The 22,791-nt window shown below is 49.6% G+C and overlaps 1 protein-coding gene across 9 annotated transcripts in view; it reads left to right on the plus strand.

Moving 5' to 3' along the window:
* The first annotated feature begins 9,804 nt into the window (after positions 1-9,804).
* Positions 9,805-22,791, plus strand: part of TRIM9 (tripartite motif containing 9) — an 80,065-nt gene continuing 67,078 nt past the window's right edge. For all 9 annotated transcript variants that reach the window (XM_068149101.1, XM_068149103.1, XM_068149104.1 and 6 more), the window contains exon 1: positions 9,805-10,637. In XM_068149101.1, coding sequence (XP_068005202.1) covers positions 9,822-10,637 — 816 coding nt within the window. In that variant the 5' untranslated portion in view covers positions 9,805-9,821. The remainder of the gene's footprint in view (positions 10,638-22,791) is intronic.

Here is a 22,791-nt window from a genome sequence, read left to right on the forward strand (position 1 = left end):
AGGGACATTAAAAGGTCATCTGCAGTTGGAAGGGACATCTGTAACTAGATGAGCATGCTCAACTAGATCAAATTGTGACAGGACAAGGGGTGAATGGTTTAAATTGAAAGAGGTAGATTTAGACTAAAAGTAAGGAAGAAATTCTTCACTGTGAGGGTGGTGAGACCAGGTTTCCCAGAGAGGTGGCAGATGCCCCGTCCCTGGAACCATTCCAGGTCAAGTTGGCTGGGGCTCTGAGCAACCTGCTCTGGTTGCAGATGTCCCTGCTGAATGCAGGGCACTTGGACTAGATGACCTTAAAAGGTCCCTTCCAACTCAAACCATTCTGTAATTCTATGATTCTAAGGTACTGCACATGTTGAGGTTCCTCGTAGCAGGATTTATTATGGTTAAAGAAGCTTTGGTATAAACAGGGAAGCCCACAAATTTCAGTGGGAGAGTTTCCTTTTCAACACTGAAGACTCAGGGCATATCACACCTTCAGCACATCTTCTCAGCCACTTAATGTTCCCCAGCTCATCCTTTGGGCAGCAGAGTAAGGAGGAAGGAGCCAAACCCAGCCTGTGGGAGGAAGTTTAATAATTGCTTTTCTTCAAAATGAGTCACAGGCTGGAGAAGTGGGGCATTAACCTCAGGGGAGAGGAGTAAGTGAGCACTATGTGAAGGCAATGGTCAAAGGAGCATCACAATTTACAGAGTCAGCTTGGCTCTTCCCAGCTATTAGTAATGGTTTGATTAAAATCAGAAACGTTCTACCAGCTCCCCAGAGTCAAAAAGAATTGAATCTAAACAATGTCACCTTAGAAAGTAATCAGCACACGTAGCTTTACAGGTTGTCTCACCCTGAGGCACCATCTCAGCATTTAGCTTCTCTTCCAAAGTTCTCCTGCAGCAGTCAGGCAGCCCCAGGTCCTGGCATGTCACCAGGCTGGCAGTTACTTGATGGAGCAATTTTGCCCTATTTCCAGAAGTAATTTCCAGGAGATGACAAAGAGACTTGCCCACCCCAGGGCTCAGCCACCCACCAACACCCACGAGCACTGCTAGCATCACTGATGCAAAGTCCCCAGAGAAGAACATTTGTGTTTTTCTGTTTGTGCCACCACTTAACTGTTGGTTTAACAAGGGAAGTGTGTGCTCAGAGATCAGGGTTAAAGTCTGGCAGGGGGGAAAAAATCATTAAATATTTAAAATGGTTACACTGCTATGTTCTCATTAGGGTTTCTCAGGAGTTTGCCTTTCCACCAAAGAGACTTGGCTGCCCAGAGCAAGCAGCAGTTTCAGCCACCTCCACAGGTTCACAGGATCACAAAATGGTTTGGGTTGGAGGGAACCTTTGAAGGTCATCTAGTCCAAACCCCCTGCAGTCAGCAGGGACATTTGCAACTAGAGCAGATTGCTCAGAGCCCAAACCAACCTGACCTGGGAATGGTTCCAGGGATGGGGCATCTACCACCTCTCTGAGCAACCTAGAATAATGTCTTACCGTCCCCCACATCAAAAATATTTCTTCCTTCTCTCCAGTCTGAATCTCTTTTTTTTAGTTTAACTCCATAACCCCTTGTCCTGTCACTAGAGGCCCTGCTCGAAAGTCTGTCCCCAGCTTTCTGATCAGCTCCTTTAAGCACTGAAATTCCCTGAAGCCTTCTATTCTCCAGGCTAAGAATTCTCTCAGCATGGCCTCAAAGCAGAGGACTTCCAGCCTTCCTATCATTGTTGTGGACTCCTCTGGGCTTTCTCCAACAGGTCCATGTGTCTGTTGTGCTGAGGGGTCCAGAGCTGGCCCCAGCACTGCAGGTGGGGTCTCAGCAGGGCAGAATGGAGGGGCAGAATCCCCTCCCTCCACCTGCTGCCCATGCTGCTGGGGATCAGCCCAGGACATGGTTGGATCTGGGCTGGGAGCACATGGTGCTAAGTCATGCCCAGCTTTTCACCCACTAGCACCCCTAAGTCCTTCTCCTCAGGGCTGCTCTCCAGCCTTTCATCCCCAGCCTGTGTTGATAATATGGTGCCTCTGACCCAGGTGCAGGACCTCACACTTGGTCTTGTTGAACCTCATGAGGTTCACACAACCCCCACTTCTTGAGGTTGTCCAGATTCCTCTGGATGTATTTGTCTTTAAGCAGTTATGAACCACACAGTGCTGTGTGTGGGTGGCAATGAACAATTTTCTTGGTGTGTTGGGTACATAAGTCTAGAGACGTTGCTCATCAGCCAAACAAGCCCTGGGAGTCATTGTTTGGGGAGAAAGCAGGAGCGAGGGGGAAGCAGCGAGATGTTGACTACAACTGTGATTCAAGCAGCTCTTGACTCAGAGCCTACTGAGCTTGGTGGAAAGTCTCCTTCTGATGCCAGTTTGGCTCCAAGCTCAAAAAATGGGCAAATCTGCAATTCAATGAATTCTGCTTGCCTGAAACAGGAGTCACAGTTCCATGATGGCCCTCATGCCATTGAGGACTCCTCAATCACTGCTTCTCCTGTCTCCTGTATAACAGGAAAAGTTCTACCTTCCAGTGTTTTCATGGAATCACAAAATGGGTTGGGTTAGAAAGGACCTTGAAGATCATCTTGTTCCAAGCCCCCTGCCATGGGCAGGAACACGTCCCAGTGGACCAGGTTGCTCAAGGCCCTGTCCAGCCTCGCCTTGAACACCTTCATGAAGGTGCCATCCACAACTTCCTGGAAGGGAATCATCACACACTTTTAAGATGCACTGGAAAGCATGCAGGCCATCTTGTCTAGTCCATGTTGCTCCTAAGAAAGCTTGGACCAGATGATCCCTGAGGTCCCTTCCAACTTGGTATTTTGACATCAGGAAGCTCTTCTCTAGCTTCCAAAGTCCATCTAGCCACAAGAAGCCTCATCTCTGTCCCAGGAAGTTGCTGTTTGCTACTGTGAGGCAACAGAGCTGGCAACAGCCTTCAGACCACAGCAGACTCAGAGCAATGGAAATCAACCTGTCCTGGACAAGAGGAGATTGGTTCTTGAGAAGCTGGCATCAAACCTTCAAAAACTTTAAGGTTTGGCTACAGATACCAAGTATTTCATGGATCCCTCATGTTCAGACAAGATGGTGCTGGTGAGATAAAATGGGCAAAGATGCCACCTGGCTTCACTGAATGTCAATCATTCACAACAAGGACAGTCAGCCATTGGAATAATCTCCCCAGGGACATGGTGGAGTCCTCAACATTGGACACTTGAAAGATTTACTGGACAGGGTGCTGGATCATCTTATCTAGACCATGCAGAGAGTTTGGAACAGATGGTCCTTGAGGTCCTTTCCAACCTGGTATTCTATGATTCTATGAATAATTTGGTATTTTTCCTTGAAGAAACCTTGGAAACAAAAGGGAGGTGGCTTTAGCTTTATGAGCTTCTTCAGAGCACCTGAAATGGTGCTTGGAGCAAATTATATCACTTGCTCTGAAAATTGGGCTGGGAAAAGGTTACTGCCAGAGCACTGCGAGTTTCAGACCTGGGACATCTCTGCCTCTGGAGATTTCTAAACTAGATGTTGCTTTCAGATAAAAAATGAAGAGCCTTTGTATTTCTTCATAATTTGGTCTATTCCCGTGAATCCATGACCTGGGCCAGTTCATACTGGAGTATTTTGTACACTCCTAGGCTTCCCAGTTCAAGAGGGACAAGCATATACTACAGAGTGTCCAATGGAGGCTGTGAGGATAATTAAGGGATTGGAATATGTCTTGAGAGGAAAGGCTAAGAGACCTGGGTCTGTTTAGCCTGGAAAAGAGAAGACTGAGAGGAGACCTTATAAATGTTTATAAATATCTGAAGGGTGGCTGTCAAAGAGAAGGGGGCAGGCACTTCTCAGTGCTGTCCTGTGATAGGACAACAGGCAACAGATACAAACTGGAATCCAGGAAGGTCCACCTCAACGTGAGGAGAAACTTCTTTCCTGTGAGGGTGCTGGAGCCCTGGAAGAGGCTGCCCAGGGAAGTCATGGAGTCTCCTTCTCTGGAGATTTTCAAGACCCATTTGGTTGTGATCCTGTGTGACCTGTCCTAGCTGACCCTGCTTTGGCAGGGAGGTTGGACTCAGTGATTTCCAGAGGTCCTTTCCAACCCCCACCATTCTATGATTCTTTGATTTCTGCACCAGTGACCTCAGCAGATGTACTAACGACACAAAGCCAGGAGGTGTCCTCAGTATAGAAGAAGAAGCAGGGTACATTGGAAACTCTGAGTGACCTGGGGGAGTGGCATGACAGCAGGGATACGGATTTCAAGGTCATGCATGCATGCAGGGACTACTAAACAAGGATTTCTGCTGTCAGCCAGGAGCTCATCCATCCAAAATGACTGAGGAGAAGGAGGATCAGGGTGCACTGGTTGATCACGAGATGAATTATGAGCTGCCAAGGTCTTAAAGGCATAAAAAGGCAACTCTAATCCTAGATGGTGCCTGCTGAGGTGTTTCCAGCAGACACAGCGTGACACGCGTGTTCCTGCACATAGATCTGGAGCAGCCCCACGGAGCTGATGAGGCACCACACGTGGAACCTCCAGGCATGAGAGGAGCACACATTTCCTGAGCCTGAAGCAGGTTTCCCACATGGTAGTGGAAAATCATATGCTTACATGAGACACCCAAGGCCTCTCTGTCATCATGGGGGCACCTCTGGGAAGGCCCTGGGGTGCATCCCAACCCTCTCTTCTCAGCAGAGGAGCCATGAGCCCTTGCCCACTCTGTTATTTATCTTTTGAAGGTGCTACAGGAGCACGATGACTAAAGGAGACCTCAGAGCTCTTCGTATGTCTCATTTCTCTCCTTTATTTATTAGCTTTAGCCCAGCTCAGGGCCTCATCAATCAACCTAAACTCACCCTCCCAGCTACCACATGCCTGTTGTCTATCCAGTCCACTTCTACCCTGGATATTCCACCCCAGATCCAAGGCCTCTCTGCAGTCTGAGTGAGCCAGACAATCTATCACCTTCCCCAGACTCTGCTGGCAACCCAGGATATCCAGGCAGGCTCCCTCCCTGTGCCAGTGGATGGAGATCGATTGGTGTCACAATGATGATGCCAGCAGATTAATTAGTGACAGACAAGCATTCAGCTCTGTGTCCCGCTGCTCCACTCTAAGACATGAAGGCTATTGATTTCCCAAGCCCCACCTTCCTTCTGTCCTCTAATCCCTTTGTGGGGGTGTTGGGGAATCTCAGCAGCAAAAATCACAGCAGGCTTGTGTTTGCAGATACACACACAGAAAGATGAAGCAGCAGAGGTTTCGGAGACCACATTGCCCAAAGCAAGTTGTTATCAGGATAATATTGACAAGAAGGAAATATGTAGGCAATTAAGGAAGGCATGTGGTGATAGGATGAGGGGTAATGGCTTCAAAATGCAAGAAGCTCAACTGAGATTACACATCAGGAAAAAATTCTTCCCTATGAAAGTGGTGAAGCACTGGAACGGGTTGTCCAGAGAGGTTATGAAGGCTCCAAGACTGGAAGTGTTCAAAGTATTCACCCACCACTCCATCTTGCTCCAGGCTTGATCCCCATTTCTCATCTGCATTTACAGCAGACAAAGCAAACATACATGCAGGCTGGTGGGGCACAGAGGGGAACAGCCGGGAGCAGACAGTTGATGTGCATGATAAAGGTCCTTCTGGTGACTAGGATGACCAAGGGACTGCAACAACATTTGCAGAGTCCCAGTGACTTTGAGTTCTCAGCCCAGGAGTGTCTTTTGTGCACCCCAGAGCAGAAGCTGGTGGCAACAGAAATAGAGGTGCAGTGGGAGCCAGGCCTGCTTCTAAAGCTGAGGCTTCTGGCATGGAGCACATGAGAAAATCAAGAGAAAATGCCCTCTTCATCATTAACTTGTAATCACTGATCACTTAGTTCTTTACTATGAGAGTGGTAAGACACTGGAAGGGGTTGTCCAGAGGAGTTGTGGATGTCATCCCTGGCAGTGTTTAAGATCAGGATGGATGAGGTTTTGAGCAATCTGGTCTATTGGTAAGTGTCCCTGCCCATGGCAGTGGGGATTGGAATTAGATGATCTTTATGGTCCCTTCCATTCTATGATTCTATGATCACAGCAGCAAGAGCCAGGTGAGTGTTGAAGCTGGGTCAGGTCATTATTACAAGTTAGTAACTGCACAGATCTCAGGGCAGCAACCAGGCTGACAGCAGTAAATTATACACAGGAGGGCATGGGCACTCTGGCCTCTTGCTAAATGATTGTCACCACAGGTTGCTACCAAACACACTGGAAGCATTCCTCTTTGTAGGGCTTTTTCCTCATTCTGCTAATTTACACCATCAGGATATCACCACAGCAGAAATAGCATCATTGGTTCCCTGCCTGAAGGAAAAATGGCCACAGGAAACATGAGGCCATTAGGAGTGATGGGTTTTAATTCAGCAAGAGGGCAGCTAGAGGAATGGGAGTAGGGAAAGAATGACCAGCTCTGAGCAGACACCAAAAGGGAGCAAATGAGAAAGTCCAGGGGAAGGCAGGGTGACAGCAGCTGATATAGAATCATGCAATCATGGACTTGTTTGGGTTAGAAAAGACCTTAAAGAGCATCAGGTCCAACCATTAATCCAGCACTGCCAAGTCCATCACTAAACCATGTCCCTCAGCACTACATTTACAATGGCTTTCAAATTCCTCCAGGGACAGGGATTCAAACATCTCCCTGAGAAGTCTGTTCCAATGTTTGAGAACCTTTTCAGGGAAGAAATTCTTCCTCATGTCTATCTAAGCTTTCTCAAGTGCAACTTGAGGTAATTTCTTTTTGTCCTATCACTTGTTATTGGGAAGAAGAGATTGATCCCCACATCACTCCAACTGCCCTTTCAGGAAGTTGGACAGAGCACCCTCACAGCAAAGAGTTTTTTCCTCCTGTTCAGATGGAACCTCCTGGGTTCCAGTTTGTACTCACTGCCCCTTGTCACTAGGCACCACTGCTGCAATTTCTGGCCCCATTCTCTTGCCCCCCACCCTTTAGCTCCTGGTCAACATTGAGAGTATCTTCTCAGACTGGTCTTCTCCAGGCTAAAGAGCCCACACTCTTGGTGAATGGTGGCAAGGACTCATCTTCTCCTTTGGGAAGGGCCCCACACCTCACATCAGATCAGATCAACCTTGTTTAGCCCCTCACTGCTTCCATGGTAGCTTCACAAAGACTCTGCAGACCCTGTGAGCTCCATTTTCAAGCCCCAGGCTTGACTCTTTGCCCCCAGGCTCCTGCATCACGCTTTACAAGTCACGGCTCCTCTCCCAAAAGCACTGTCAGGAGAGGCACAGAACAGCTGCACTGCTGGGCAGCCCCGACGAGCTGCACAGAGAGAGGGAAATGAGAGATCATGCAGAGACATTCCACCTAATCTCCTGTTTCTGTTGGCTGAGAAGGATCCGTTACGCCGCACTGCACGTTGCCAGGATATTTTAAAGACCTTAGACGACCTTCAGAGTAAACACAGTTGACAAGTCAGCTACAGAAGATCCCTCCTTGTTCTCCAGCATCCCAGAAAAGGGTCCCAAGCTTTAGGACCCGCCCACCATGCTTGTGCAAACCTGTGTATCAACACATTCATCTTCCTGACACAGTTAACAGAAAGCCACGGACTGCAGGGCATGTTGCATTTGTTAGATACGTGTGACTATTCTAATAATTGTTGCTACAGCCTCATGATACAAACCCTCAGCAGATTTCTAGCCTACAGCACTCACAGCTCTGAAAGTCACCTTGTGCTGTTGGAGGGGAAACTGCAGCAGCTCCAGGAGCCCCTTGTATTGCACAAGTACCTTGTCATCTGCCAAAATTCCACCCCCACCCCTCCACCCACCCATACATATGTGAGGAGCACCCCACACCTTTAACCACTCACTAGACTCTGTCCAGTTCTGTGTCCAGTACGGTGTCCAGTTCTGGGCCCCTCAGTTTAGGAAAGATGTTGAGTTGCTGGAACGTGTCCAGAGAAGGACAACAAAGTTGGTGAGGGGTTTGGAGTACAAGCCCTATGAGGAGAGGCTAAGGGAGCTGGGGTTGCTTAGCCTGGAGAAGAGGAGGCTCAGAGGAGACCTTATTGCCATCTACAACTACCTGAAGGGAGGTTGTAGCCAGGTGGGGGTTGGTCTCTTCTCCCAGGCAACCAGCACCAGAGCAAGAGGAAACAGTCTCAAGCTGCACCAGGAGAGGTTTAGGCTGGATGTTAGGAAGAAGTTCTTCATAGAAAGAGTGACTGGCCATTGGAGTGTGCTGCCCAGGGAGGTGGTGGAGTCACCATCACTGGAGGTGTTTAGGAAGAGACTGGATAAGGCACCTGGTGCCATGGTTTAGTTGATTAGATGGTGTTGGATGATGGGTTGGACTTGATGATCTCGAAGGTCTTTTCCAACCTGGTTAATTCTATTCTATTCTATTCTATTCTATTCTATTCTATTCTATTCTATTCTATTCTATTCTATTCTATTCTATTCTATCCAGATTTTATTCAGTTCACTGGTTTAGACGCTAGAAATCCACTGCTTTGGCAGCTCATTGACCTCTGCTTTTTCAGGTGTTAAGGAAACTTGTGGACTTGGCACTTCAGGACACGCTTTATTGGTGGTGTTGGGCTGATGACTGGACTGAATGATCTTAGAGGTCTTTTGTAACAGAAACAATTCTATGAATCTATGATTCTTCTTGGATGTAGGGTTCTTCTTGCTCCACTGCCCTTCACAGCACTGATGATGCGATGCAGCCAGGTTCCCAGGGCTCAACCCTGCCACACTATCCACAGAAGAGCCTTGCCCACCAGGTGCCTTTGAAACCCAAACAGGAGAGAGGCTGCAAACCATCCTGTGGCAATCAAACTCATGCAGCTTTTCTGCAGGGAGCCCAGGATATCTTTGCTGAGGGCTGAGCAGCCCTTCTGAGGGCTGGGACCCAATTCCCCGACTATACACAAAGTCATAGACTCGTTTGGGTTGGAAAGGATAAAAAATATCTTCCTTTTCTCTGATCCAGATCTCCCTCCTTCAGTTTGAACCCATCACCCCTTGTCCTGTCACAACAGGCTCTGCTAGAAAACGTCTGTCCCCGGCTTTCTTCTCGGCACTTTGAAGCACTGAAAGGCCACCAGGAGGTCTCCCTGGAGCCTTTTCTTCTCCAGGCTGAGCAAGCCCAACTCTCAGCCTGGCGCCACGGCACAGGGCTTCCAGCGCGGGGGTTGGCTATTTCCGTGGCTCTCTTGACACACCAGCAGCTCACAGCCGAGCGCCACAGGCTGTTCTGCCGGCAGCGAGGGCCCTGAAGCCAAGCTGCCAGCCCTGAGACACCGCAGGGAGCGGGGCCCGAGGGTAAGCCGTCGTCTTTGGGGCAACCGGCAAGGCTAGAGCAGGCTGCGGGGTGCGCCGCAGGCTGGCCGCAGGGAAAGCGAGGAGCCGGGGGCGGTGGCAACGGTCCCGCAGGGCGCGGGCGAGAACCGAGGCGGGGGGAAGCGAGGTGGGAGGAACTAGGGCAGCCCCGGGGGCGCCCCGCTGCCGCGGCACCGCAGCCCTGAGAGGAGAAACGAACAGACGAGGCTCCTGCAGCGCCGCTGGTGGGCGGGCGAGGGGGCGGACGAGCAGGCAGCGAAGCCAATCGCAACGCGCTTTCCCCCTCCCCTGACCCAATGGGGAGGCGCGGGGCGGGGTGGAGCGGCGCGCTCGGCGGGCGGGCGGCGGGTGAGCGGCAGTCGGCGCCAAGGTGCGGAGGGGTGCGGGTGGCTCCTCTTGGCCGTAGCCGCGGGCCGCTGCCGGTGCCGCGCCGCCGCCGCGCCGCCGCCGCGCCGCCGCTCTCCCTTCCTCCCTTATGGAAGAGATGGAAGAAGAGCTAAAATGCCCAGTGTGCGGTTCCTTTTACCGGGAGCCCATCATCCTGCCTTGCTCACACAACCTGTGCCAGGCGTGCGCCCGCAACATCCTGGTGCAGACACCGGAGTCGGAGTCGCCGCAGAGCCGCCGCGCCTCGGGCTCGGCGGTATCCGACTATGACTACCTGGACCTGGATAAGATGAGCCTGTACAGCGAAGCGGATAGCGGCTACGGTTCCTACGGAGGCTTCGCCAGCGCTCCCACCACCCCTTGCCAAAAATCCCCCAACGGCGTCCGCGTCTTCCCGCCGGCCGCCCCGCCGCCCCCAGCTTCCTTGGCCCCTCCGCCTCCTCCCCGCAACGCTTGCCTGACCTGTCCGCAGTGTCACCGCAGCCTGGTGCTGGACGAGCGCGGCTTGCGGGGTTTCCCCCGCAATCGGTTGCTGGAAGGTGTCATCGATCGCTATCAGCAAGGCAGGGCGGCGGCTCTGCGCTGCCAGCTCTGCGAGAAGGCTCCCAAGGAGGCGGCCGTCATGTGCGAGCAGTGTGATGTCTTCTACTGCGATCCCTGTCGCCTGCGGTGTCACCCGCCGCGGGGACCGCTGGCCAAGCATCGCCTGGTCCCACCGGCCCAGGGTCGGGTTAGCCGTCGCCTCAGCCCCCGGAAGATCTCCACCTGCACTGACCATGAGCTGGAGAACCACAGCATGTACTGTGTGCAGTGCAAGAGCCCTGTCTGCTACCAGTGCCTGGAGGAAGGCAAGCACTCCAGCCATGAAGTTAAGGCCCTGGGTGCCATGTGGAAGCTCCATAAGGTGAGTCTTGACACCCTGGACAAGCCTTATGGTTGGGAGATGGATCTAGAAGGCCACCCATCCAGCGCATCATGTCCTGCATGGTCCATCTTCTCCCAGCTAGCATTGTGGGAGCATCACCATTCCTCCCCTCTCCCCTTTCCTCTCTTCTCTTCCCTCTTCTCTCCTTTATTTTGCACCCTTGCTGGAGAGGTGAGTTGCCCTTTGTATGGGGAGCCTGGTGTTGGGTAGATGATGCTCCTTGTGGAGTCCTGAAATCATGACATCTGGCCCTCAAGAGCCCCTGGAAGCAGCCTGGAAGGTCTGGGGGTGATGGGGTGGACTGGGGACTTCTGCGTTGCAGAGCTGGAAAAGCAACAGGGAGCACTGGTTTCGTGAGGAGGGAGGCGTGAAATCCGCGGTGGGGGAGGACGGGGATGCGGGAGTGGGGTGCTGTGGGCTGCTGCTGAGGAAGGGCTGCTGCTGAGGAAGGGCTGCCTCCTCCCGCGCACCGAGTCATCGGGAGGAGGAGGGATGGAAGCAGAACCTTTCACTGAATACTGATCAGCTCCTGTTGAGTGTTCTCGCTCCCACACACATCCTGGCTGGAGGAGAGGGTCCCAATGCTCAAGGCAGGGATGCAGCCATCATTAGCTTCAGCTTGACTCTATCTGCCTCCCCCACCTCCCTCCCTCCTTGCACCAGTGACCCCCTCACCGAAGGAACTGGGGCAGAAGTGACTGGGACATGGACAGACAGAGCACAAGGGGATGAGAATCACTCATTGGATGAACATTGAAATAATTGTCTCCCGCTCCATCAAATCTGTGCTGTCAGGAGCAAGTGGGAGACCTGTGACAAGGAGTTGGGGATGTGTGTGACCACTGTGTCAAAAGTGGCTCTGACCAAGTTGCTTTCTAGGAACATGCCTGTTGGGCTTTGTCAGGCTGAGTGTGGCTCTGTGTTGGGTCAGTGGTTGCATGCAGGGACAGGCTGTCACTTGTAATGATGTCATTGGAGAGGGCTGAAAGAAGAGGGTAGCCACCTTATGTTGCAAGAAGGAAGGAAGCCTGTTGCTTCTGGAAAGGGCTTGTCTTGATCCCCTTTTCCTGGGAGCAGGAACACCTCATACACAGCTTTCCTGTGCTCTTCTGCCAGAGCAGTTTTGGTGCCCTGTATTCTTGGACTGCTGAGGTGCACAGGTAACTGCTGGCCTGCTCACAGGTACATGGAGGCTCTACTTCACAAGCTTGTTATCATGGTGTCCTTGGTTGTGGACATCTTGCTCCTCCTGCTCATTATGAAACTCAGTAAGTGGCAACTGTGCAAGAGCAGCCTGTTCTCCAAAGCCTGCTATTCCTGGCCCAGCTTTTGGTGGAGGGTGAATCCATTTGTTCTGTGCTGACACAGAGCAGGAGCAGAGATGGATCCATCTCTCAGTGGTGTTCTCCAAACCAAGAGAAATCTAATGGAAACCAGGCCTATTTGATAAGGATTTTGTCTTCACCTTCCTGCTTCAATTTAGATGCACTAAGGCACTTCAATACATACAGGAATATCTGGATGACTTAATATGCAAGCACTCAGATACTTCAGATTCAGTGTTCTTGATTAGGATGGCTTATCCTTCCTCTATAGCATGGCAGGGGTTGGAAGGGATCTCTGGAGACCATCCAGTCCAACCCTCTTGCTAAAACAGGGGGACTCACAGGTTGCCCAGGATCACAGTGTCCAGGTGGGTTTGGAATATCTCCAGAGAAGGAGACGCCACAACCTTTCTGGGCAGCCTGCTCCAGGGCTCCAGCATCCTCACATCAAAGAGGTTCTGTTTCACAGGGGAGGTTTGTTGATGTATCTAACAGACATGGAACTGTAACCTGCTTTGAAATGACGATTTTCATGCCATTTCTCACAGATTTTTGGAAATCAGAACATGAAGCAGCACCTGCCTCAAGTGAGCCTAGTTTTCTGCAGAGGTTTAGGGTTTTGGTTTTGGGGGGAGGGGAGGGAAAGAGTCTGTTGAGTTAAATGTAGCAGTAGGGTGCAACTGAAAGAGGGATCTCAGATTGCTCCCTTGTAACAAATCTAAGGGGAAAAGCTGTTGGGATCTCAGGCTTTATTCTGGTTGGAACAGGGTTTTAGGAAGCACACCACCTGCAGATCTGAGTGGTACACCTCTTGTAAAAGTATCAGGGTGTCATTTTTGACTCCATGGGCCTTTGGCATCAAGATAAACTCACCTAAAGGGTTGTGAATGTCCCTTTTTGCCTGTCTTTTCACAGTGGTGAGTGATTGTAGCAAGAACTTAGACCTTGTAGGGAAGGATTCTAAGCTCTTGGCTTAGAATCGTAGAATCATAGTGCTGTTATGAGAAAGAAATTCTTTATAGTAGGGGTGGTGAGACACTGGAGCTGGTTGCTCAGGGACATTGTGGATGCCCCCTCCTTGGAGGTGTTCAAGGCCAGGTTGGATGAGGCCTTGAGCAACCTGGTCCAGTGGAAGGTGTTTCAGCCCATAGTGGGGGGATGGGGGTGGGTGGGTGTTGGAACTAGATGATTTTCAAGGTGGCTTCTAAGCCAAATCATTCTATGAATCTGTGAATTTATGAAGTGTTGAGGTTGGAAAAGGCCTTTCAGATCATCAGTCCCACATGGACCACACACCACTACTGCTAAGCCACAGCCACTAAACCACATCCTTCACCACTGCACTCACACATATTTTAAATACCTCCAGGGATGGTGACTCCCTGGGCAGCCTGTTCCAAGGCTTGACAACCTTTTCTGTGAAGAAATTTTCCCTAATATCCAATCTGAACCCCCCTTAGCACAAACTGAGCCTGTTTCCTCTTGTCCTATCACTTCTTATATGTGAGAAAGGACTGACCCTGAAAGGAGGTTGGAGTGAGGTGGGGGTTGGTCTCTTCTCCCCAGTATCAGGTGACAGAATGAGAGGAAATGGCCTGCAATGGTGCTGGGGGAGGTTTAGGTTGGACATTAGGAAAAATTTCTTTTCTACAAGAGTGGTCAGGCATTGGAACAGGCTGCCCAGGGAGGTGATGAAGGTGTTCAAGAAACACATGGACTTTGGCCATGGCACTCTGGGACATGGTTTAATGGCCATGGTGGTGTTAGGTGGATGGTCAGATTCAATGATCTTGGAGGTCTTTTCCAACCAGGTCAATTCTGTGTGATTCCGTGTCACCCCCACCTGGCTCCAAACTCCTTTGAGGTAGTTTTAAAGGGTGATGAGGTCTCTCCTCAGCCATTTCTTCTGAAGTCTACCCAGTGACTTCTCCATGACTACCACACCGCTCGGTGCAGAACGTTCTCAGGGCCTCATCTGTGCTGCTAATTTGTGCCCCGAGGAGGCTGCGCTTCACGCTGCAGCCCATGGTGACCCCAGAGTGCCTTGATGAGCTCTTGCTCTTGCAAGCAGCGTTCATGCCTCACTACCTGATTGCCAGGCTCTAGGCAATCACTGTTAAGTGCAGCATGGGGAAGAAGACCAAAAGGTTTTTCACAGACCTCTTTGGGAACTGCCCCAATTCTGTTGTTCTGCTTTGGTTTGGGGTTTGTTGGTGGGTTTGTTTGTTTTCTTTTTGTTTGCTGGTGTTGTCCTTTTTTCTCTCACATATGATGGTTTCAAAATAATCTGTGCTGAGGAGCAATCAGATGTAATTCAGGGAGCTGGGATTTCTAAGCTGGACACAGCTGATGGGAAATCCTCTCTTTTCCCATCTTCCTTCCAAGGCAGCTGTTGAGAGAGGGCAGAAATGTTCAGAGAAACGTAGAGGAAAATGGGCTTTTAAGCTGAACTGTCCCAGTTTTGTACATATCTTACAGCTGTCTGGATTTTATCCCAACAAGCTGGAGTGCTGCTGGGCATGTCAAAAGCTGAGACACAAGATGGAGCTGATTCGTTTCGTTCTTTGTGCATTCAAGTCCCTCTTGCTTTTGCTAGGATGTGTGTGGTGAGTGCAGGCTCAGCAGCTTGCTAATGAGTTTTGAGATGGATGGATGGATGGATGGATGGATGGATGGACAGATTGGTAGGTAGGTAGATAGATAGACACACACATAGATACATACATACAGACAGACATACAGACATAGATAGATAGATAGATACATACATACATACATACACATACATACATACATAGACAGGTAGATAGGTAGGTAGACAGACAGACACCTACATACTTACATATGCAGATGGACACGGAAAGACCTCCAGGACCACTGCTATCTCAAACAGCCCGGAAATCCCATCCATCAGTTGATCTGGATGAGGGGATCAAGAACACCCTTGTTGTACCAGGAGAGGTCTAGGTTGGATACTACAAGAAACTTCTTGACCAAAAGGGTTCTCAAACACTGGAACAGGCTGCCCAGGGAAGTGGTTGAATCCCCATCCCTGGAGGTGTTTAAAAGCTGCAGAGATGTGGTGCCAAGGGACATGGTTTAGCATCAGCCTTGGTAGAGTTAGATAGTGGCTGGACTTGATGATCTTAAAGGCATTTTCAAACCAACACAATTAAGTGATTCTAAGGAGCAACCACAAGTATAATGTTAATCAAAAGTAATGCAGTACAGCAAGCTTTATGAGGCATTCTTGGAGCCCATGTGGCACCTGATGCTAGGAGATGTCCTCTTAGTTGTTTGCAAATTGAAATGAGCCTGAGGGCATCCCAGGGCAGGTGTAAATCGCTGCAACATCATCAGATACACCAGAAATACACCAACCTGACAGGCCAATGCTGTGTTGCACCATCTATGCAGCCTCTCCAAAGGCTCTTATGCATCTCAAACTGCAGCCTAGTGTCTGGTGGGATCCGTCCTCACTCAGAAGGTTCCTGCACTATGTAAATATCAAATCTTTTCCATTCTCCCTGAAGAGTTGTATCTGACTTATTTTCTTCTGTTGGCCACATTCTGAATGAAGGTTCTCACTGGCTTTATACTTCCTACTGTGTTCGCTCTGGTAGAAGTCAGGAGTACCATAGATGAGACAGGTGAAGAATCAACCCATGGACTAATTGTCTCTCTCTTTTGTGGAAATTTCAGTAGGTGTTAATGTGTCACTCAGAGACTCTCCTGTCACCACATCCTCAGCCTGAAAACCCAGGGAAATTAGCAAGCAGAGCAAACACTGCACCTGGTGTGAAGTAAATGACACCAGGGTGAGAAAAAGACATCCCTGTTTGTTTACCAGGTTTCACAAGATGCACTCAGGGAGCTGACAGTGGTGCAGGGTGGATCTTGGTCAGGAACATGTTCTCAAGAAGCTTATGGAGATGCTCCATGTTGCTTATTCCCACTCTTCTAAATACACAAAAGTTCAGTTTCTAGGGGGAAAAACTTGGTGTCACTGAGAATCATAGAATGGTTTGGGTGGGAAAGGGTCTTTAAAGGTCACAGAATCACAGTATGCATTGGGTTGGAAGGGACCCTCAAAGGTCGTCTAGTCCAACCTCCCTGGAGTCAGCAGGGACATCTTTAACTAGAGCAGGTTGCTCAGAGGCCCAAACAACCTGACCTGGAATGGTTCTTGGAATGGGGCATTTACAACCCCTCTGGGCAGCATGGGGCAGTGTTTTACCACCCTGAGAATCAAACATTTCTTCTTATTGAATCCAATTCCACTTTCCAGAACCTGCTCAAGACCACAAAATCCCATTTCTACTTTCCAAAACCTGTTCAGACCACAAAATCCTGTTAAGGAGCCTTGCAGTGTGCTTTCTCCAGACCCCAACACATCCAAATTTGAGACAGTTTCATTTACTTTCCTAATGTTTGAGGGATCTTTCTGCATCCCTTGATGAATTTGCATGATTCACATGCATATTCATTTAAAGCAGACTGCTTTTAAATTGCTCATGCTCTTTCCCAGCTGGATCAAAGCATAATTAGAAGAAGTTGAACTGTTACAACTCCCCAGCTCTCCAAAATGCTCTTTCACCAGCCCTGTTCCCTGCTTTGCTTGCTTCTGGGGTGAGGGGTTCTGTGTGGGTTTGGTACGAGTTTTACCTGGTAAATTGGCTTATACCTAAGCCAGCTCATTCCCTGTTCATTCAGATAGTCTACTGGGATGAATTGGATAAATATCTATTTAAAGCAAGCCCATAAGCCAAAGAGAGCTCATAGTATAAATCTCTGGTGACCCCAGCTCAGGTAGCATCCTAGAAGGACCAGAAAAGGCTGGTCTGGCAGAATCCCAGTTCCTGTGAAGAGTAAAGTGATGGTACCAAAGCTCTCTAGATGAAAGTTTCTCAAATACTCATGGACCATCCAAGCTGTACCTGAAAAGACTGTGCAAGTGTGAAGGGTCAGGGCTGGTCTGGCCACCAGACCAGTGCCAGGTGCTCTCCGTGAACCCTCTGCTTCCCAAAACAAAGAGAAAGGGAAGAAGGAATAGCAACTGATGGGATGGGAACGAAACTAAACCAGCTGGGATGGAAAGAAGAACAATCCCATGAAATAGAGACAAAGAGACACAAACCAAAAGCCAACCCAACCCCTGATGGCAATTAGTCACTGTAACCAGTGGTACTGTGGCAGAAGTCCTAGACTGGACTCGGTTGCAGAGGGAAATCAGTTCCAGAATCCAGCTCCTGGATCTGGGTTCAAGAACACATGAGCTGGGATTGAAAGCAGAAGGGACAGAGCCCCTCCTGGGACACTGGCCATTGAACAAGAGGCTTGACCCTAGGGATCCATCAGCTTGATCCTGAGTATGACATCGATGGGCTGGGATCGCTTCTTGGGCAGTTGAGGGTCATCTGTCCACTCCTGCCCACAGGTGGCACCTCTGACTTCCTGCCCCCCAAGGTGAGGCACAAGCTGTAGCACTACTCTTGGTGTGCAGAAGAGCAAGTCTCAGACAGAGCCTTGGCAAGAACTCTCTCCATCAGTTTCTCCCCATCAGTTTTTCCCTGCTAGAAGCAGCCCCTGGCTGTATAAATCTGTCCTGAACTTCAGAAGGTGCCTCAGTGAGCAGAGACTAAGCTGGGAAGTCACAGCACTGACCAGAACCAGTTCTGCTCTAGCTCAAACCAGGACAGCCAGTGGGATGTGTTGGTGCTCTAAGGCTGCTTTCAAGGGGTGGCTTACTAAAGAAGGGTCCTACTGAGAAGTCATAAAAAGAAAAGAGATCAGACTTTTTAACGATAGATGGATGGATGGAGAGATTAGATAGATAGATAGATAGATAGATGGTTGGATGGAGAGATTAGATAGATAGATAGATAGATAGATAGATAGATAGATAGATAGATAGATAGATAGATAGATAGATAGATAGATAGATAGATAAATAAAAAGAAATTGAGCCCAGGGGCACCTTGCTGATGAATGCAGAAAGGAAATATGTCCATTTGCAATGTCAAAGAGACCAGAGCTGAGAACAGTGAGACAAAGTGTTCAGCTTTCCTGTTCAAAGGAATATACTGTTGTTCTGAACAAACTCACACTTTGCCTTCAGAAATCAATGCATCTTTGGGGGACAGCCTGACCTGCAGCTGGCTGAAAGAGCTCAGTGGAGGCTCAACTTAGAATCAGTTGTTGGAATGATTTTGGTTGGAAGACAATCAGATCCGATCATTAACCCAGCACTGCTGACTTTTCTGATGAGCACAATGTCTACCATCAAAGAATAAGGTCAAGTTCATTTGGTCTTACTGGACAATAGATTGTCTGAGGAGTTTCTGGAGGAACTGGAGTGGTTTAGCTTGGAAAAAAGGAGGCTGGGGGGAGACCTTCTCACTGTCTACAACTCTCTGAAGGGATGTTGGAGCCAGGCAGGGGGTAGACTCTTCTCCAGAGAAATAAGTGATAGGTCGAGAGCAAACGGGCTCAGTTTGCACCAAGGGAGGGTTGGTTTGGACATTAGAAGAAACTTCTGCAGTGAAAGGGTTTTCAACCACTGGACCAGACTGCCCATGGAGGTGGTTGAATCCCCATCCCTGGAGGAGTTTAAATGCCACAGAGGTGCAATGCTGAGGGACTTGGTTTAGCACCAGCCTTGGCAGAGTTAGACAATGGTTGGGCTTGATGATCTTGAAGGTCCTCTCCAACCCAAGCGATACTGTGGTTCTATGACTTTGAAATTTTCTTGAGCCAGTATCTGGCTGTAGCAAGAAACAACAGCAGAGGGGTGTGGGGGTTGTGTTAAGCTATGTTTTTGGCATTTGGCTAGCCACTAAATTCCCCACACTACAGAAACACAGGGGTGTGAAGGGGTGCCCAGGCAGGTCTGTAGCACAGTCAGCAGGAAGCCCTCTGGCAGGGATCTATCATCTGAGGGATTTCCCAACAGCATTGATTAAGCTCTGCACTAACCTTTTTGATGGATTTAAAAAAGGATGGGGACTGGATGTTTACAAGGCATGAATGTTGTTGCCTGAAGTGCTCTGTGCTGGAGCCATGGTTGCTGTTGCCTGACATCAGGAGGTCAAATCCATGGCTGGTGGAAATGAGCTCAGCTCCACTGATGCAGCAGCACTGAGCTGTTTGAGTGGAAGATCATGTTTGCAACTTCAGATACCTCATGTGGAGATGCCAGCACTGGGGCTGCTGCTTCCAGCTTGGAGAGGAGATGTAATTCCTAAACAGCTGGGCAAATGCCAGTTAATTTATTTGTGTGAACCTGTGGAACATTGTACAGCCAGCAATCCCTTTTTGCCTTTGTTAAGGGTCAGACCTTTGCAGTTAATTTCATTTTTAGCCCTTTCTCCTGGCTGGCACTTGTGGATTAGCACTGTCTATTCCTTCCTCTCTCGTGGTGCCCTGCAGCAGGGCTGTTGAGTGTGTGTGAATTAGTGATGGCTTATGGTTGTGCTTTCAGCTGGATGCTGCAGAATGCAACCATGACAGCACTTGTTTAAGCCTTTGCTGTGAAGCTGCAGCTGCTTCCCACTTGCAGCTCTGGGGGTCTTCTCTGATGAAATCCCTCTGTTCTCCCAGGTAGCCAATGCCTATTGATTCAAGTGGCACTAATTTAACACCAGCATCACTTTCCTCCTCCCTGCTCTTTACTTCTCGACCTTTGCAGACATCAGCTGTAGGCAATGGGAAAAACTGCTGCTCCTGGCCTGGTATCCTCCCTGACTGCCCAGGGTCTCTATCCCTTTGAGGAGGCTTTGTTGTGCTGGTAGACATTCTGCTCAGGAAGGACCTTACGGCTGTAGGGGCAGACTCAGAGGTCTGGTTTTGACTCCAAGGTGTTATTAGAAGGGCATCCCTCTCCAAACTAGTCTCCACACTAGGTATTAGAAAGCAATTCTTTACAATGGGGGTGGTGAAACACTGGAACAGGTCTTCATGCAACCTGGTCAGGGAGGAGGCATCCGCAGCTTCTCTTCCAGTGTCTCACCACCCTCACTGTAAAGAATTTCTTCCTAATATCCAGTCTAAATTTGCCCTCTTCCAGCTTACAGTCATTCCCTCTCTCAGATTGTCTCAAACTGCCCTAGCCCATTTGCAGCTCCCTTCCTTCAGCCCAGCAACCTCATCACGGTGTAATGCAGATTCATAACCCAGCACTGCCTGCTACACATGGAGACATGCTGAGAACGTCTAACAAGGCACAGGGCATCATAGCTGTCAGGGCTGGGAGAAATCCCATCAAGGACATAATGGGAGCACCAGTCTCCCTCCCTGGGAAAGCACTTCCATACATTCTTGGTCTTAAATGGAAGTCACAAAGATTTAAGGCCATGACTTAAATTCTTTCGTGAGCTGGGGTGGCTGAAACAGTGAAGTGGGGAGAGCCCTTGGTGTGCAAACAGCGTGGGATTAACTGCAAGCTGGGGGAGAGCTGGCATTGTCCCCTGGCTCATGGACAGATGCCACTGTGCTGGGAACACAGAGCCCATTCTCTAGCAGGGTACAAGGTAGAAGTGTAAAACAAGCTTCGACTTTGATGGCAAACCCACTCCTTCCCTCAGACAAAATGCCTCTGCCATTGTCCCAACATGTATTTTGTTGGTGCCCCTTTGTTTGCTCAGCAGGCTGCCTCTTTTTCACGCCCTCTTTAATCTATGTTGGCTTTTCTAGAAGGAGCAGCAGTGGTGGTTCAAGTTGTGCTGCTGCACAAAACCCACTCAGCTCCACGGATCTTGGACATGGCCAAGTTTGTCCTGTATCCATCCCACAGCCACACTTAGAATCATAGTGTGGTTTGGGTTGGAAGGGACCTTTAGGGGTCACCTAACCCAGCAACCCTGCAGCCAGCAGGGCCATCTGCAACTCAAGCAGGTTGCTCAGAGTCCCAAAAAACCTGATCTGGAATAGTTCCAGAGATGGGGCATCTACTACCTCTCTGGGAAATCTGAGATGGGCTTGCTCCACCATCAGCATCCAAAATTTCTCCCTTCTCTAGTCCAAATCTCCCTCTTGTAATTCAAACCATCACCCCTTGTCCTGTCACAACAGGCCCTACTCAGAAGTCTGTCCCCACCTTTCTCCTTGGCCCCTTTAAACACTGAGTTTCCCTGGAGCCTTCTCTTCTCCAGGCTGAACAGCCCTAACTCTCTCAGCCTAGCCTCACAGCACAGGGCTTCCAGCCCTCCCATCATTGCAGTGGCCTCCTCTGGCCCTGCTTGAAGAGGTCCTTATTTCTCTGTGCTAAGGACTCCAGAGCTGACCCCAGCACTGCAGTGGAGGTGGAGTACTTCATCCCATCTTCCCTTCTCCTTCAATTCCCTGGAAATGAAGATCTGAAAGGGCGTTTACTTAAGTCTGTGCCACCATCAGCCTTCAGCTAGGTGAATCAGAGCAAGCACAGGGACACAATTTCTCACCTCTGAGATGATTTCTCACCTCCTCCAGAGCACAGCAGTAGCAAATTATTATTGGCTAAAAAATAAAAGATACCCACAATGAGTTGTGGGTTTGTGTTGCATTCAGTTTCGCCCTCTGGCTGCTCTGCAGGATGGAAGTGAGCTCCTTCTCCTTTGTTCTGTTGATGATAGGTGATGGAGGGAGCAAGAAGGTGATTTGATCATCTCAACTGTGTGTATGGTGCTGTGATGCTGGAGCTACAAACCAGATGACCAAGGGGTTGATCTGTCTGTGACTCAGGCACCACTTTGACTCTTGATTGATTTCCAACCGTGGCACTGGGCTGTCAGATTCATAGACTCATAGAATGGTAGGTGTTGAAACGGACCTCTGGAGATCATCTAATCCAACCCCAGATGATTTAGCAGATGGGTTTTGGTCCCATTGGGCTCTTTCATAGATTGACAGAGTAGCTTGGATTGGAAAGGACCTTAAAGATCATCTGGTTCCAATCCCACTACCATGGGCAGGGACACCTTCCACTAGACCAGGTTGTTCAAGGCCTCATCCAACCTGGCTTTGAACACCTCCAGGGAGGGGACTGCAAGCAGCTCCAGAGAAGATCCTTCCTTCCTTGCTGGCAGGCAGGTGACTTGCTCACATCTGCCCAAGCTACAGGTTCACAGAATCACAGAGTGGTAGGGGTTGGAAGGGACCTTTGAAGATCATCGAGTCCAACACCCCTGCCAGAGCAGGATCACCTAAAGCAGGTCAGGTTGACCAGCTGCCTGGTGCAGCAGGTTTATGTCTTGTATTGTCATGCCCCAAGTATTTGCTTTCAGCAGATGTGCCAGATGTGGCTTCTTGGCCTGACACATGATGAGCTGTGAGCAGCAGGTAGGTGCCAGAGGAAGGTCACCATGCTGCTCTGCTGCTGAGATGTCTCCTCATTGTGTGAAGCCTGGAGGAATGCACCTCTTGGAGGGCAGAAAGGTGAGAGCTGCAGAGAATCACAGAATGGGTTTGGTTGGAAAAGACCTTAAAGATCGTTGAGTCCAACCATTAACCCAATGCTACTGAGTCCACCACTAAACCATGTTCCTCAATGCAACATTTGCATGGCTTTTCAGTCCCTTCAGAGGTGGGGACTCTACCCTTTTCCTGGGCAGCCTGTTCCAGGGCTTAACGACTTTTGGGGGGAAGAAATTTTTCCTTATATCCAACCTAAACCTCCCCTGGTGCAACCTGAGGTCATTTCCTCTCATTCTATGACTTTTATGGTCAATTTTCACCTGAGAGTGGCCCCTGTTGGGAAGCAGAGTCTGGCTGTGCTCAGGACCTTGGAAAGCACTGGAAATGAAGTAATGAGATCAGATTTATCATCCCAGGCT

Source organism: Melanerpes formicivorus, unplaced genomic scaffold, assembly GCF_026170545.1.
Source record: "Melanerpes formicivorus ecotype bairdi unplaced genomic scaffold, bMelFor1.0.p_v2 SCAF_17, whole genome shotgun sequence".
Taxonomy (NCBI): domain Eukaryota; kingdom Metazoa; phylum Chordata; class Aves; order Piciformes; family Picidae; genus Melanerpes; species Melanerpes formicivorus.